General features: G+C 39.6%; 1 protein-coding gene and 1 long non-coding RNA gene across 4 annotated transcripts in view; both read right to left on the reverse strand.

Annotated features, from left to right (window-relative positions):
* LOC113037221 (uncharacterized) overlaps positions 1 to 12,547 on the reverse strand; it is a 29,007-nt gene extending 16,460 nt beyond the window's left edge. Inside the window, exons 1-7 of one of the 3 annotated variants that reach the window (XM_080289680.1) lie at positions 11,260 to 12,547; positions 10,697 to 10,790; positions 10,030 to 10,149; positions 9,487 to 9,576; positions 9,355 to 9,383; positions 9,169 to 9,216; positions 8,290 to 8,346 (exon numbers count right to left, since the gene is read on the reverse strand). In XM_080289680.1, the coding sequence (XP_080145806.1) occupies positions 8,290 to 8,346; positions 9,169 to 9,216; positions 9,355 to 9,383; positions 9,487 to 9,576; positions 10,030 to 10,149; positions 10,697 to 10,712 (360 nt within the window). In that variant the 5' untranslated portion in view covers positions 10,713 to 10,790; positions 11,260 to 12,547. Of the gene's footprint in view, positions 1 to 8,289; positions 8,347 to 9,168; positions 9,217 to 9,354; positions 9,384 to 9,486; positions 9,577 to 10,029; positions 10,150 to 10,696; positions 10,794 to 11,259 lie in introns of all 3 variants that reach the window. The other 2 variants (XM_080289679.1, XM_080289681.1) reach the window with 2 other exon arrangements.
* Positions 5,641 to 8,214, reverse strand: LOC145420429 (uncharacterized). The gene is made up of 4 exons (XR_013901736.1): positions 6,773 to 8,214; positions 6,527 to 6,689; positions 6,221 to 6,413; positions 5,641 to 5,925 (listed from the first exon to the last, which is right to left on the reverse strand). It is a non-coding gene; the product is annotated as an uncharacterized LOC145420429 (long non-coding RNA).
* Positions 12,548 to 16,041: the final 3,494 nt, after the last annotated feature.

Consider the following 16,041-nt stretch of genomic DNA (forward strand, 5'->3'; position numbering starts at 1 on the left):
TCTTCGTGTGTAACAGATAGAGAATGAAGACAAAAGAACAGTAATCTGACAGTTACTAAAAATGCATCACTCAAGAGGATGAATAGACCATTTCACTATCGGCAAATAGCGTAAGGTACACATCGTGCATGAGAAACATTCATTAAAATCTGTCCTAGGTCAATGTTACCTCTTCAAAATCTTGCACTGAAGAAGAATGCATGGCTTCTGAGCCTTGCTGAGGCATTTCTTCATCAAGATCCTGCAACAAAGAAAAGATGGCACAAAGATTAGACCAAGTGCTCTTCTTGCAACTGTACTGGGCAGGCCTGTGCTTCTGTTTTTAATTTGCATGTGTGTGTGTGGGGGGGGGGCTTTCCACTCAAGAAATGTTTTCTTCTGAAAAAAATACTGGCTACAATAATTAACAACTGATTCCTTTGCAATCATCCATCCTCTTCCACTTATCCTTATCAGGATTGTGGGGTAGCAGTTTTGGGGCCTATACCAGCTACCATAGGGCAGTACAACCTGGACAGATCACCAGTCTAACATGGAAGGACAAGCATTTGCATTCACACCAAAGGGCAGTTTTGAATCACCAGTTAACCTAACCCCATAAGCTACATCTTTGGACTGTGGGAAGAAGCCAGAGTACACAGCCAGAGAGAGCCCATGCACTAAAGCAGTAAAAAGTGCCTAAAACAAGTTAAGAAGTTGTATAGTACTATCTATCTTAATGTTCAAGCCTGAGTTTCAAAAAATTTCAACATAGAAACAAAGCACATGCAGTCAGTTCTGCATGCTGTAGGTCAAACTGTCAAGACATACGAGAAGACCCCTCCTAAAACCAGAGTGATGTCACCATGAAGCAAACTTTGACGGAGTCCCCCAATAACAGTGTGGTCCTCCTAAGTCACATTTGGGTGGTTAACACACACACACACACACACACACACTCAGATGTTATCCAGACTTGCACTTTGAAACAATGAAAAGGACCTACAAGCCACGGTCCACGTAAATCACATCACACCCAGGTGACTGCCAAACACACACACACACAGCATCCATAAAGAATGATGATAGATTAAATTATTAGTTCATTAAGTGGTACACTGGATTATATTTACCCTTTCAGGCTCTGGATGTTTCAGGTCCAGATCATTGTTTGGAAAGCTGTTTGGTTGTGGCTTTAGGCAGCTCACAGTCTTCTGAATCTGGCTGGTCTCAGTCTTCGTGTGTAACAGATAGAGAATGAAGACAAAAGAACAGTAATCTGACAGTTACTAAAAATGCATCACTCAAGAGGATGAATAGACCATTTCACTATCGGCAAATAGCGTAAGGTACACATCGTGCATGAGAAACATTCATTAAAATCTGTCCTAGGTCAATGTTACCTCTTCAAAATCTTGCACTGAAGAAGAATGCATGGCTTCTGAGCCTTGCTGAGGCATTTCTTCATCAAGATCCTGCAACAAAGAAAAGATGGCACAAAGATTAGACCAAGTGCTCTTCTTGCAACTGTACTGGGCAGGCCTGTGCTTCTGTTTTTAATTTGCATGTGTGTGTGTGTGTGTGTGTGGGGGTGTGGGGGGGGGGTGTGGGGGGGGGCTTTCCACTCAAGAAATGTTTTCTTCTGAAAAAAATACTGGCTACAATAATTAACAACTGATTCCTTTGCAATCATCCATCCTCTTCCACTTATCCTTATCAGGATTGTGGGGTAGCAGTTTTGGGGCCTATACCAGCTACCATAGGGCAGTACAACCTGGACAGATCACCAGTCTAACATGGAAGGACAAGCATTTGCATTCACACCAAAGGGCAGTTTTGAATCACCAGTTAACCTAACCCCATAAGCTACATCTTTGGACTGTGGGAAGAAGCCAGAGTACACAGCCAGAGAGAGCCCATGCACTAAAGCAGTAAAAAGTGCCTAAAACAAGTTAAGAAGTTGTATAGTACTATCTATCTTAATGTTCAAGCCTGAGTTTCAAAAAATTTCAACATAGAAACAAAGCACATGCAGTCAGTTCTGCATGCTGTAGGTCAAACTGTCAAGACATACGAGAAGACCCCTCCTAAAACCAGAGTGATGTCACCATGAAGCAAACTTTGACGGAGTCCCCCAATAACAGTGTGGTCCTCCTAAGTCACATTTGGGTGGTTAACACACACACACACACACACTCAGATGTTATCCAGACTTGCACTTTGAAACAATGAAAAGGACCTACAAGCCACGGTCCATGTAAATCACATCACACCCAGGTGACAGCCAAACACACACACACACAGCATCCATAAAGAATGATGATAGATTAAATTATTAGTTCATTAAGTGGTACACTGGATTATATTTACCCTTTCAGGCTCTGGATGTTTCAGGTCCAGATCATTGTTTGGAAAGCTGTTTGGTTGCGGCTTTAGGCAGCTCACAGTCTTCTGAATCTGGCTGGTCTCAGTCTTCGTGTGTAACAGATAGAGAATGAAGACAAAAGAACAGTAATCTGACAGTTACTAAAAATGCATCACTCAAGAGGATGAATAGACCATTTCACTATCGGCAAATAGCGTAAGGTACACATCGTGCATGAGAAACATTCATTAAAATCTGTCCTAGGTCAATGTTACCTCTTCAAAATCTTGCACTGAAGAAGAATGCATGGCTTCTGAGCCTTGCTGAGGCATTTCTTCATCAAGATCCTGCAACAAAGAAAAGATGGCACAAAGATTAGACCAAGTGCTCTTCTTGCAACTGTACTGGGCAGGCCTGTGCTTCTGTTTTTAATTTGCATGTGTGTGTGTGGGGGGGGGGCTTTCCACTCAAGAAATGTTTTCTTCTGAAAAAAATACTGGCTACAATAATTAACAACTGATTCCTTTGCAATCATCCATCCTCTTCCACTTATCCTTATCAGGATTGTGGGGTAGCAGTTTTGGGGCCTATACCAGCTACCATAGGGCAGTACAACCTGGACAGATCACCAGTCTAACATGGAAGGACAAGCATTTGCATTCACACCAAAGGGCAGTTTTGAATCACCAGTTAACCTAACCCCATAAGCTACATCTTTGGACTGTGGGAAGAAGCCAGAGTACACAGCCAGAGAGAGCCCATGCACTAAAGCAGTAAAAAGTGCCTAAAACAAGTTAAGAAGTTGTATAGTACTATCTATCTTAATGTTCAAGCCTGAGTTTCAAAAAATTTCAACATAGAAACAAAGCACATGCAGTCAGTTCTGCATGCTGTAGGTCAAACTGTCAAGACATACGAGAAGACCCCTCCTAAAACCAGAGTGATGTCACCATGAAGCAAACTTTGACGGAGTCCCCCAATAACAGTGTGGTCCTCCTAAGTCACATTTGGGTGGTTAACACACACACACACACACACACACACTCAGATGTTATCCAGACTTGCACTTTGAAACAATGAAAAGGACCTACAAGCCACGGTCCATGTAAATCACATCACACCCAGGTGACAGCCAAACACACACACACACAGCATCCATAAAGAATGATGATAGATTAAATTATTAGTTCATTAAGTGGTACACTGGATTATATTTACCCTTTCAGGCTCTGGATGTTTCAGGTCCAGATCATTGTTTGGAAAGCTGTTTGGTTGCGGCTTTAGGCAGCTCACAGTCTTCTGAATCTGGCTGGTCTCAGTCTTCGTGTGTAACAGATAGAGAATGAAGACAAAAGAACAGTAATCTGACAGTTACTAAAAATGCATCACTCAAGAGGATGAATAAACCATTTCACTATCGGCAAATAGCGTAAGGTACACATCGTGCATGAGAAACATTCATTAAAATCTGTCCTAGGTCAATGTTACCTCTTCAAAATCTTGCACTGAAGAAGAATGCATGGCTTCTGAGCCTTGCTGAGGCATTTCTTCATCAAGATCCTGCAACAAAGAAAAGATGGCACAAAGATTAGACCAAGTGCTCTTCTTGCAACTGTACTGGGCAGGCCTGTGCTTCTGTTTTTAATTTGCATGTGTGTGTGTGTGTGTGTGTGTGTGTGGGGGGGGGGGGGGGGGGGGGGGGCTTTCCACTCAAGAAATGTTTTCTTCTGAAAAAAATACTGGCTACAATAATTAACAACTGATTCCTTTGCAATCATCCATCCTCTTCCACTTATCCTTATCAGGATTGTGGGGTAGCAGTTTTGGGGCCTATACCAGCTACCATAGGGCAGTACAACCTGGACAGATCACCAGTCTAACATGGAAGGACAAGCATTTGCATTCACACCAAAGGGCAGTTTTGAATCACCAGTTAACCTAACCCCATAAGCTACATCTTTGGACTGTGGGAAGAAGCCAGAGTACACAGCCAGAGAGAGCCCATGCACTAAAGCAGTAAAAAGTGCCTAAAACAAGTTAAGAAGTTGTATAGTACTATCTATCTTAATGTTCAAGCCTGAGTTTCAAAAAATTTCAACATAGAAACAAAGCACATGCAGTCAGTTCTGCATGCTGTAGGTCAAACTGTCAAGACATACGAGAAGACCCCTCCTAAAACCAGAGTGATGTCACCATGAAGCAAACTTTGACGGAGTCCCCCAATAACAGTGTGGTCCTCCTAAGTCACATTTGGGTGGTTAACACACACACACACACACTCAGATGTTATCCAGACTTGCACTTTGAAACAATGAAAAGGACCTACAAGCCACAGTCCATGTAAATCACATCACACCCAGGTGACTGCCAAACACACACACACACAGCATCCATAAAGAATGATGATAGATTAAATTATTAGTTCATTAAGTGGTACACTGGATTATATTTACCCTTTCAGGCTCTGGATGTTTCAGGTCCAGATCATTGTTTGGAAAGCTGTTTGGTTGCGGCTTTAGGCAGCTCACAGTCTTCTGAATCTGGCTGGTCTCCGTCTTCGTGTGTAACAGATAGAAAATGAATATACAGTGCATTTTTGAAGAGGATTTTGAAACATTAAATAAACTGTATGAGAAAGATAAGTTTCAAGCTATTGTCTTTAAAATATTCACTGTCATGTATAGAGAATTTAAGGCCCTATGATTAAGAGACAAATAGTCAGTGTGATTTCTTTATTTTTTAAGCCATTGCTAAAGGAGTAAAACAATCACCTGTAGCAGCAACGAACTGTCACTAGGGCCCATTTATCTTCGAGGGACAAAATTTAAAATGAATCTAACTAAAGAGGCTACACAGCAAAATCTCCAGTGTTAAATTAACACTAGAGAGTGTCTATATGGGTCCACACAACACTGTTGAGTGTTGAATTAACACTTTTGACAGTGTTATATGTTTAAAAGTAACCTAGTCAGTTTTGAAGATTTACAAAGACTAACACTGAGCAGTGCTGATTTTCTAACACTGGAATATTTCTAACATTTTGAGTTATTTTCCAGTGTTAGAAAATCAGCACTGCTCAGTGTTAGCCATTGTTAATCTTCAAAACTGACTAGGTTACTTTTAAACATATAACACTGTCAAAAGTGTTAATTTAACACTCAACAGTGTTGTATTTAACACTCAGAGGTGTGGACCCTTATAGACACTCTCCAGTGTTAATTTAACACTGGAGATTTTGCTGTGTAGAATCACATTAAACATCAATCACTGTTAAAATTTAGAAACCAAAAGCCATTTTTTATTTCTGCATACCTGCTGATATTTTTTTAGTGCTTTTAGAGGGCTTTGATGTGGCAGCCATCACAATTGCCTGTTTTCCATTAGTACCTACCCCTGTTTTTCCAGTAGGTTATAGTACCATGTAGTTTTTCAGTAACTACTGCACCAAGGTTCCAAGTGATCCAAAGTGATCAGAAAATTTGACATAGACTGAATGCCACCAGGTGGCTGGTCAATGGTGTCACTCGATAAGTTATGAGTGCGCCTCCTTCGTGAAAATCCAAGCCATCATTTTTGAAACTCTGAAATGTTTGAAATAGCGACCAAAATTAACAGCGTGATCCCTGAATTGAACACTAAAGTATAGACTGAGCAGCAGGCATTTTGTCACCTTGACGTCCATGCTTGCTGTGGCATTTATATCACTGCATGCTCGGCTGCATTGCTATAGTTACCCCAGGCACAGTAGGTGATACTCAATTTCAGTGAAAAACTAGATGCCGTAAGTCACGTTAAGCCAATTTGAGTAGGTACAAATGTAAAAATGGCTTAGGGTATGCAATTTATCAGTTCCAAAAAGTACAATTGTAGAAATACCTTGCATCTCCAGAGCCAATCCGAGTCACCATAATTATAGTCTATTTCTTCACCTGGACTTATGTCTCTGCTTGCAAATAAGCATAGATGGGGCTTTCCATTGATATTTAATATTTTCATCTTAGCACTTGGACTGATGTGGTTGTCGTTGACAAGTCTGCCTAATGACCCATCTTCTTGAGATGCATCCACACTGTGGGGTTAGGCAAAAAAGTATTAGCTTAACTAGTTAGGAAGCTTTTTTTTCATAAATCAAAAGCAATGTGTAATTTAATCTTAATCAAACTACACTGATATAATACGCACCACCAGAGTTTTCCATCAAACTTGAATTCAAACATGAACACCTTCAGGCTGTCATGATAAACTCTGTGTCTCCGCTCACATTCTTCTTTTGTTATGAGTTTACCTCTGTATTCCAAAAGAAAGTCTCCTTTTTGGAATGGAACAGTCGTGAAAATGCCCCGACCTGAATTGCAGAGGCATACCAAGTGAGTGACAAAAGACAAAGTGACAAACTCCAAATCTAATCCAAACTAAAGACCAACTTACCTTTGAAGGCATTTATGTAGTGGATATCAAGTCCCAGTTTGTCCCTTCCAGCAGAAACATGACAGACTGCATCCTCCCGTGGAGGAATGCGTCTCCTTCGCATGTTCTCCTGTACGATTGGCTGTATTACCAAAGCATATAAAGTATTACGATTATCGTCATCATTGTCATCATCATCAGTAGTAGCAGAACTAGCAGTAGTGTAGTTTACAGCATAAACACAGCTGACTTATTCATAGTGCTAATTTATGCCTTCTTTTAAAATGTTAAAGGCCTAGTACTCAAAATGGCGACACGTGACATTTCTGTAATGGCGACTGCAGAGAGTGATACAAGTACTGAGAAAGCTTAGGCATCAAAACTGTAAGAAGTTTTTTCTTCAGGCATATAAATAAATACACGACTAAATACACTTATACCCTTGCTTTTATTTTAGGGCTGTCAGCAGAATGGACAGACATTGGACAAACTGCCCGAAATTAGCTAACAGCGACATCAGGGATTTTGACTCAGACTGCGCTGGTTTAATTGTTAATCGCGTTAGTCGCGATGTCGGCATTAACACGTTTAAGCCACAATAATGCTTTAACACCGAGTAAATCCTAACACGGGTTAGCCCGCTTTATCGCGTTGACGCGGTTAGTCGTCAGCCCTATTTTATTTACTCAATGACAAACGCTGGGGCCGTTTTACTTCTTCAAAGACTCACTAACAGTCCATAAAGCATAAATTAAACCAGTTTAATATAGGCCTGTGCACCTATAATTTCATATAGTATTAAAGTCATGGTGCATTTTACATTAAAAAAGGCTTACCTTTGTGTTTTTAATCCGTCTTCGTATTGCCGTCGACATACACTTGTTAAAGGGCACGCGCGCGAAAGTTGTGGCGCCGTTTCCTGTAGGTACCGCCTATATATATAGCCTACCAATCACAATGACTTCCGGCCGTGTGTATTGAAAATGTGTATTAAATTGCAGTACCTACACACATCCACTCTAACTCGAAACGTCGCTGTGCAATACACTGGAATACACAAAAATCAGGTGAGGGGTATAGGTGGACTTTTAAGAAAATCAGAAAATCTTTTAATTATAGTTTAATAAATGAATTTACACTACAGTTTAAGCAAATACAGGTCAAAAGATAAATAATGACCTCATAAGAAGTAGAAAAAATTATTATTTAGACACTTAAAAATGCATTTACAAGTCATGTTTTAGGGGGACACATGAATACACAGCAAAAAGTCGAAATGTCCCCGGAGCCCAGGTACAGCGCAGGTCAAATGTCAATCCATACCACATAGACGCACTCACACACACACACACACACACACACACACACACACACACACACACACACACACACACACACACACACACACACACACAAATCCTAACGCATAATGTAAGTTTTTTTTCATTCAACACAATTATACACAGCAAATTCTAATTGTTGAAATTTGTCTTCATGCAACAAAACTAACATTAAGTATAACCAGTGAGACAGCTTACTGGGGCTTTGTAGGTCTTGTTTCTGTTACCAATGGTATGATAGTAAGCAGGATCAGCCTACTCAGTAAAGTCAGAAAAATATAGAAAATGAACATAAATACTCAAATACACCTCATTACTTAATTTCTAGAGGTACATTTATAGTATATACTTTTTTACCATTTTCAAACTATTTTGTACTTTTACTCCAACACCATTCAAAAAAGGTGACACATTTTTTTAATCATTTGCATTTTTTGTGAAGTTGCATTTAGGCAACAAATGTCTTTTGATGTCAGTTTTATATAGATTTCAAATTCCTTATAAACATTTATAAGGAATTTGTAAGGGGCGACCGTGGCTCAGGGGGTTGGGAAGTGCATCTGTAACCGGAAGGTCGCTGGTTTGATCCCCGGGCTCTCTATCCTGGTCGTTGTGTCCTTGAGCAAGACACTTTACCCTACCGCCTACTGGTGTTGGCCAGAGGGGCCAATGGTGCCTCTGGTGTTGGCCAGAGGAACCTCTGGTGCTGGTGCCATCGGCCCCTCTGGTGTCAATCTGCCCCAGTGCTGCTGTGGCTACAGCTGTAGCTTACCTCCACCAGTGTGTGAATGAATAGTGGCATTGTAAAGCACTTTGGGTGCCTTGAAAAGCGCTATATAAATCCAGTCCATTATTATTATTCTTTGTATCTGGACACCCAACCATCTACCCCTGACACTAAGGAAAATGGAAATGTAATGAGTACCATTACTTTTAATAATTGGTTCAGTGTATAGTGTGTGTGTGTGTGTGTGTGTGTGTGTGTGTGTGTGTGTGTGTGTGTGTGTGTGTTAGAGGATAAATATATCATAAGTAAAATATGAAACAGGTGTAATTTGCACTGGTGTGTGATCTCACCCCCTTCTGACTGGTTTGTGGTATACCGCAGTAATTCATGCTCAGTTCCTGAACAAATAGAGGTTGTTAGATATTTTTCATTTAAACCACTGATACTTAAAATAAAGTGATGTTATAGCCACAGAGAAATTAACTATAGAAGTCCTCGCTGTATAAACATCTTTGACTATTCAGTTTAAAACTCACAATTTCATCACTCTTCTGTGTTTTGTTCCCTAAAGAGACAAAATAGGGAATTCCAACAACAACAATTTAAGTCCAACAACTTTATTTAAAAAAAATATTTGTGTTTCTCAAATATAAATGTGGTGTTCTCACTTTTATTTCTCTTCCATCCAATGAGTGCCAGGATTATGAAGAGTACTAGAAAACCACCTGCTAAAATGATCAGCATGTGTTTGGTTTGAACTGGAAAAAAAATTTTATTCAGAAATTAACAAAATATAGCTATTAATTACAATACTATGTATTTATTAAACCAGTTATCAACATGGTAAATGATTTATATCCAGTGTATTTTCACTAAATGGGAGAGCGAGAGAGATACCCTTTCTTATTGCTCTAATTGCACCTGTGCAATATGGCAGCACGTGGCACTACCTGTCAGTATTTCATAAGATTTGATAAGTGTTGATAGGGCTTGCTAAAAAAAAGACTGCTACTTCCAGCCTATGTAAATTGTGGAAATAATTTATGTATTTTTAGTTTTTTAAAAAACATTTTGCCTGATTGAGACAATGTGCTACCAGAGTAATGTTAACCCTGTTTTTGGTGATGGTTTGATCTGTATTATTTACTCAGAAACAGCTTTTTTATTAAATAAACACATACAGTTTTAATTTTTAGATGCTCACACTGTACCTGTTTTTGAGGGTTTCTCTGGTTCTGTGGTTGATGTAGCGCTTTTAGATTCAGGGGCATTTGCTGATATTGCAGTTTTGGTTGTTGTTAATGTAATTATTCCTTTTGTTGTGTCCCCTTCTGAAATGTTAAAAAATCCAGTGAGAAAATATACACATTTACTATCTACAGTCATTAAACAAAAAACAATGGGTCTAAAAATTACAAATCTATCAATATAAAAACAAAACAATTCAGTATGAAATCTCTTCAAACTTTTTATCATATTCTCACTTGTATGCAACAGCACTACTGTACTATAAGATATGCAATACTTTGTATATACTGTAAATCACTCAAACAGAACAAATAGACCAGACTGGTGAAATCATCACATTTTTTATTTTAAATCATTTGTAAAGAATAAAAACTAATGTTTTATCTTTATACTGAATCATGGAGGGGAACATATTGAGCTTAATTAGATCAGAAAACTTATCCATGATTATAAATGAGCTATTAGATCCACTCACTGTAGGCGTTAATGTTCAGATTTTTCCTTGATTTTTTTAAGCTCTCATTAAATATACAGGTGTCAGCATAGGCCAAGATAATGTACTTATTTACTGTACTTTGAGTGCGCTGTAACAAAGCAGTTAAAGGTGAAAACAGTAATGTCAATACTCACTGTTAATAACAGACATGTAAACCAAAGAGTCTGTAAATTGCTCTCCTGATTTGAACTGTCTGCAGGTGTAATGACCATCATCCTCTGATGTGACCTGCTTTATAATCAGAGAATAGTCCAGTGTAACACTCAACCTGTGTGATTTAGCTCTGAGACCACCGTTAAACTGCCCATGTTCAAACAGTGACACTGTTTCATTGCTTCCTGAACCACTGAAGAGCCAAGTAGTACTGTTATAGCTATTGTGAAAATCTTTTCCATTTACACAAGGCAACATGACTTCACCTCCAACTTTAGAGCTTAATTTGGTCATTTGAGTAACTGCTGGTGACAAAAGTAGATAACTGAAAATGATAACGTTAGACTCAAACACAGCTTTTATATTGTATGTAGGGCATAATTTTATATTTATATATATAAAATGCACATGGTTCAAGAATTTCCTAAACTCATCGTGTTAACTAAAAATAGTAAACAGTTTCAGTTACATGACTATTACGTCCTGAACCATCATTAGCAATGTCAGTATAGGTTTGATACATATTTTAAATATGTTTCTTTACCTGTAAATAGAAGCATCAAAATAAGAAGAATTTTAAATATTGCAAATTCAACCATTGTGCTTCTTTGTCTTCTTCTTTATTATAACCTCAAGTCTCAATGTCGCTGTACTTGTGTCTCAAGACAAGTGTAGAATCCAGCCTACTTCCTGTCTCCACCTCATTGTGACTGGTGGTTTTCAGTCTAGGCAGATCACATTAACGTCTTCATTTTGTTCAGTTTAAACTTATATCCTGTTTAAATCGAATTCACACTGTATTTTTTTAGCATAATATTGATGAATGAATACATTTTAAGAATATAAATGTTTTGTTTCAGAACTAGTCTCTAATGAATCGACCATGCATTACTTTTATATTTCAAAATTAGCATTACGACACAATATAATGAGGGTATTTCTATCCTTTAACCATATATACTCAACCAGCTAGCACAAAAGCGTGTCACTATACAGTATGTGTGCTTCTTTGGGAAAATTGACATTTGTGCTTTTTAAACAGCAGGATTCATGGCATGACGGACAGCACACGGAACTATGAGGGAGTTGAACTTCTAAACCATATTTGACTCCTAGATGTAACACATTAATGTTTTATAGAGGATAACACGGACGAGATATTTTAGTGGTCTGAGAACTGTGGTCATGAGATTATTTTTTTCTGAGAACTCAAATTCAAATTCAAATTTTTATTTGTCACGTACACAGTCATACACAGTACGATATGTAGTGAAATGCTTGGACAACTGCTCGTGACCTAAAGAAAACAAAAAAGGAAAAGGCTATGAATAAGATAGGAAATAAATATGAAAAATTAAAAAGGGTAAATTTAACTAGGAAGGAATAAAATATAAATTAAGGTTAAAAATGAAATAACTGTACAACACAAATTAGAATGAAGGGTAAATTTAACTGGGAAGAATAAGATAAAGATAAATATATAAATTAAAGTTGAAAATAAAATAACTGTACAACAAAATACACAATACACAATATAGAACTATATAAGAATGTATGAAGAAATCTAAATCTAAATAAATATATACACAATAACAGCAGCTGTACAAGTATTAACCGGAAATGAAGAATATAGTGACCAGTGTTGTGCAAAACCAAAGTCCAGAAAGTCCAGTGTGTGTGTAAGAACTGTATGTGTGGGTCAGTACTGTGTGGTGGTGTGATTGAGAGACCGTATCGCCTGCGGGAAGAAGCTCCTCCTCAGTCTCTCTGTGTTGGTCTTCAGGGAGCGGAATCGCTTTCCTGACCTCAACAGAGAGAACAGTCTGTTGAGGTCAGGAAAGCGAACTAGGGTACTAGGGTAGGAGGTGTTTTGATGACATTGTGGTTAATGTCAGCTCTGTTTGCGTGCCATACACATGACAAAAATAAGCATCAGGTTCAACCACACTGTCATATCTAACTAATTTTAAATTGCGTGTAAGTCACAAACCCACAATCCTACTTATTGGAAATGTAAAATGCTATCCCTCTATCTTTTAGCTACAAGGGCTTACTTCGTCCCACCTGGGTTATTGCTGGGCAGGGAAGACTTTCCACTAACATTGCTTCAGGAACCTCCTAGAATTTGTCCCTCTACGATCTAACATTTAGCAGATAACATATTGAAACATCATTAAGCATAGCTAAGCATTTTTCACCAGGACATATTGACACACACACACATCCTTCATCTAAGAAATAACTAATTTGTATGCATCAGGGACACCTCTAGGGACGCCTATAGCATCTATGTAAGTTGGAGAGTTTTTAGTCAAATCAGAATCTTCTGACATGGTTTTACCAGTTCTACTCACAACGGTCTCTGCAGTAGCATGAGATCCCATTAACACTATAGGGAGCGCTAATCTCACAATAGTACAAGTTCCTGACCAACCACTGGGCAGAGTGTCTCTCACGGTCTTGTCTCCACACCACCAGGAGCGGTCAGCACGAGCAACATTAATGCTGCTCATATTTGCCCATTCAGTGACATCTATGACCTCATTGCACCATGCAGCGTCTGAGTTTCCTATAGGGGTGACACTTACCCTGGTTAAACAGGTGTAATTTCCGGCCCTTGGGGAAAACAGAGGAGGAGTGACACCCTTCCTGACTACTGGGAAAAGTGCACTTAAAATTTGTTAGTCATGACCCACCTCCTCCTTCATGTGGAGCTGTAACATGCAGTCAAATCCTGGCCTGTCCTCCCTGAACAATAAAGGGGCAGTCACAGTGAACAGTGTGGGGCGCGCTGTAGAGCAGGCCACACACTCTATCATGTTGTTTGTACTGGCTGTGTATGTTATCCAATCCAGCCAGGTGTTTTTATCTATGTACCCTGTTTCTACCTGTATCATGTCCTCTGGTGAGGATATGTTTACATACCTCACAAATAGGTCTCTGGAGGTCTCGTAGGCCAAATCCGTGACATTCACCCCTTAATCTTTGTGGTGCTGAAGTGCCGTTGACTGGAATGTAATCCCCACCGACAGTTTCCGCCTTAGAGTGAAGAACTACCTTAATTATCCCCATGCTATCTGTGCCTGCCTGGTCTACTCTGATAATCATGTAAAATGATTCTTCAGACAGATCATAACATCGTCCTGAATATGCGATGGACCAGGGATTTTGTTTCAGACCATTTATGGTCAATAGCAAGGGGTTGGATCTGGTCCCAGTCCCACCCGGCCTCTCTTTAATGAGAAAAGCGCAGATTTCGTACCTTGTTTGGGCCCCAATAATTTGGTTGCAAGTGAGACCACACATCGTCCCAGCTACTGCACCAGCTTCGGTCTCCAGGTTCGGGCCATCCCCTTGGTGGCCTACACAAATACAAATCATACCCTCTCCAACTGTCACCCTTTCCCTTACAATTAATCACATTACACAGATCAAAACTTAAATCTTGAGTGGTTGAGTATACATAGTGTAGTTCAAGGCATCCGCCATACTTAGAGATTTGTCTCTCTGCTTGTTGGCAGTTCCTCCTATTGTACGGATGTCTCTGGGCTTTGGCATGGTGTTCAGCTGCAGGTCTTCAGCTGCAGGTCTCCCCAGAGGCTCGACCACAAGGCAGCCCTGTGAATAGCACAAGGGCTGCTTCTCGGTTTGGCACATCATTGCAGGTAGAGGGTAGCCTACTACCTGGATGAGGTGCGAGGATTATTCTGCCCAATGTGTTTTGTCTGGTTGTACTTTCTGTGTCACAGGCAATTCTCCTGTGAAGAGCTTACAATGGCTGACGTGGATCAACTTGCCTCTTTCCGCGACCTTCACTGCTGTCTGTGTGGTCAGCAGGAATTGGAATGGGCCCAACCAGCGTTTTGCCTTCGAGTGTTTCCTTCTTACGCCTTTCACCAGCAACCAGTCACCTGACTTGAAAGGGTGCAGGGGTTCCTCTGCCATTCTGGGAGGGACTGCCTTCGCTGTCTGGTGTATCTGCGAGAGAGTCTTGGGGAGATTTTGACAATACACAATCAGTTCACTGTTACATAGCTCTGTAGACACGCCTGTCCACTTTGGGGTTTCAGCCCCCATTCTGGCAGCTCATCCATACAACTCTTCATAGGGACTGAGGTGTGCTGGAGGTTTTCAAGGAGTCTTTCGCTATTTCTACAGCCCCTCCATGCACAATGTGTTTGTAATCTAAACCCCACTCTCACACTGATTTCTTTCAGTGCCTGATTTACAAAATGGGTGCCATCATCACTTGTGATTTTCTCCAGGATACCCCATCTGGAGATGATCTCTGATAGGAGGGCTTTTGCCACTGCGCTGCCATCTGCATGCTTATATCTAAATATGAGGATAAACCAAAATTTTCCCCATTACAAAGGTCAACTAATAATTTATTGGTTGAAAATTGCCAAACAGCCTTATAAACTTAGAAACTAAGATTGTTACTTAGTGTTGTATGTATTACCAACACAATGGAAGTACTATGTGAAGATTTAAAATATCATGTCATGTCACTACTTCTTCAGTCACCTTTCTCACTCACTGTGTTAATAGACCTCTCTGCATTGAATCATACTTGTTATTAATCTCTCCCTATTTTCCACAGCATGTCTTTCATCCTGTCCTCCTTCTCTCATTCCAACCAGTCGCAGCAGATGGCCGCCCCTCCCTGGTTCTGGTTTCTTCGTGTTAAAAGGGAGTTTTTCCTTCCCACTGTCACCAAAGTGCTTGCTCATAAGGGGTCATATGATTGTTGGGTTTCTCTCTGTAAGTGTTATTGTAGGGTCTACCTTACAATATAAAGCGCCTTGAGGCGACTGTTGTTGTGATTTGGCGCTGTATAAATAAAATAAAATTAAATGTTGACCTCTGACCTGATGGTCTGATGACTGTCTGTAGTCATAATGACCATCATCTTCACCTTTGTCCTTTTATAACGTGAGAAAGGTTTTCTGTAACACCCGCGCTGCTTTATTTAGCTGTGGCATCTTTGGCAGCCGGTGCTAAATTCCTGTGTTACAGCAGCATTATTGTTTTATTGTTTCTCTAATCAATTAGAGCCAGGTATTACATATTACAAACATAACATCTTTCATGAACATCTTTTCCATTTTCACAAGGTAAAGTGACTTCACCTCCAACTATGACAATAAATTTAATTTCTTCCAGGTGCTGCTGTTGAGGAAACAGCAAACACAACACTTTCTGTCAGTAATTAATACTTTACAAAGTAAACTGTAATATAAATACAAGTTTTTGATTGTTGTTTAAATATATGTTATATATTTGTTTCCTTACCTTTAAGTAAAAAAAAAAAATCTAAAATAGA

This window comes from Astatotilapia calliptera, chromosome 15, assembly GCF_964374335.1.
Source record: "Astatotilapia calliptera chromosome 15, fAstCal68.1, whole genome shotgun sequence".
Lineage (NCBI taxonomy): Eukaryota > Metazoa > Chordata > Actinopteri > Cichliformes > Cichlidae > Astatotilapia > Astatotilapia calliptera.